Source organism: Mesitornis unicolor, unplaced genomic scaffold (assembly GCF_000695765.1).
Source record: "Mesitornis unicolor isolate BGI_N332 unplaced genomic scaffold, ASM69576v1 scaffold7748, whole genome shotgun sequence".
NCBI classification, from domain to species: domain Eukaryota; kingdom Metazoa; phylum Chordata; class Aves; order Mesitornithiformes; family Mesitornithidae; genus Mesitornis; species Mesitornis unicolor.
Genome location: NW_010201081.1, coordinates 21,354 through 22,561, shown reverse-complemented (window position 1 = coordinate 22,561; position 1,208 = coordinate 21,354). Strand labels below are relative to the sequence as shown.

Genomic DNA, 1,208 nt, shown 5'->3' with positions numbered 1-1,208 from the left:
AATATATATGCATATATATATATATATTCTTTCTAGTATTAGGAGCCTATACTAATGCTAATCCCATCCTGTGTAAATCATAATTTAAGCAATTTAAATTTTGTAGCAAGAAGGTAAGGCTTTTGTTTTCCTGCATTAGTTCAAGGTCAGCCCTGAAAAAAATGGGAAACAAGGATAATTTTGGCCCTTAATAAACATAGGGATGTATGGAAATCAAGTCACTGAATTATTACTTAGAAGCAAGAAATTTTATTCTTTTCAGACTAGAATTTTAAGGTGGTTTAAATTGTTTCCTTTAATTATGTTGTATCACAACTTCTTTGATGGTGCAAACTATTTGCTGTATAGAAAATTTTATATATCTGCTGTGGTGATTTTAATGTTCCCTGTCTTTAATGATCACAAAACTTTCTATTCTGATGTAATAGCCATTTGTTATTTTTACTGCTAATTTTTAGTTCCTGTCTAGAGCATATTTGGAGAAAAAGGTATACTATTAAGATGCTGCAGTACCCATGAAGAATTTCACAATGTGATCTGCAGTAAAAACATGTTAACAACAGGGATGTCTGAAGCTGAATTTCCTGGAAAAAAACATAATGGAGATAGTGACGTGGTTTAGTCAAAACAACATGCTACTTTGTGATTCATCTACCAATAAGTACAATACCATAATGTACTTACAGTGAACAAAATGTTTTAACAATAAAACTAATGTGAATAATTTGCTAATTTCAGGGCTTGTGATGCACTGTTTACGGCATTAGACCACTGTCAGGAAGCTGTAGAAATAACCAATGAAGATCATATCATTGAGGTAGGGGGGGGAGAAAAGGTTAACTATTTTGTAGAGGATTTGTATTTGGATAGAGGAATCCCAAAGACACCTTTGTTCAGTAGATTCTGTTCTATTTCAGTATTTTAGTTGTTGCCCATTAGAAAGCCCTGTGCAATGAACTCCCTTATTTCTGGATGCTGCGCATTGATGTCTGCTCAATTTTTAAGACTTTTCACTTAGTGACTTTATTTAGATGATAATTTTCACTATAGTAATGTTGATCATGGTAAAACCAGCATGAAATCTATAGCAGAACCAGGTGGCCTGTACAGCAAAGAGTTTTGTTTTCTTTCTGTGCCTTCTGATAAGAGTTTACATATCACCTTCTGTGTTCAGGTCCTTACTTGAATAAAATGTTTCACCATTACAT

General features: G+C 33.0%; 1 protein-coding gene across 1 annotated transcript in view; it reads left to right on the top strand.

Annotated features, from left to right (window-relative positions):
• Window positions 1-738: 738 nt before the first annotated feature.
• The window catches only part of PDE8B (phosphodiesterase 8B), a gene marked incomplete at its 5' end in the record, with an annotated part of 20,089 nt that continues 19,619 nt past the window's right edge, over window positions 739-1,208 (top strand). Inside the window, one exon of the mRNA XM_010189945.1 lies at window positions 739-817. Coding sequence (XP_010188247.1) covers window positions 739-817 — 79 coding nt within the window. The remainder of the gene's footprint in view (window positions 818-1,208) is intronic.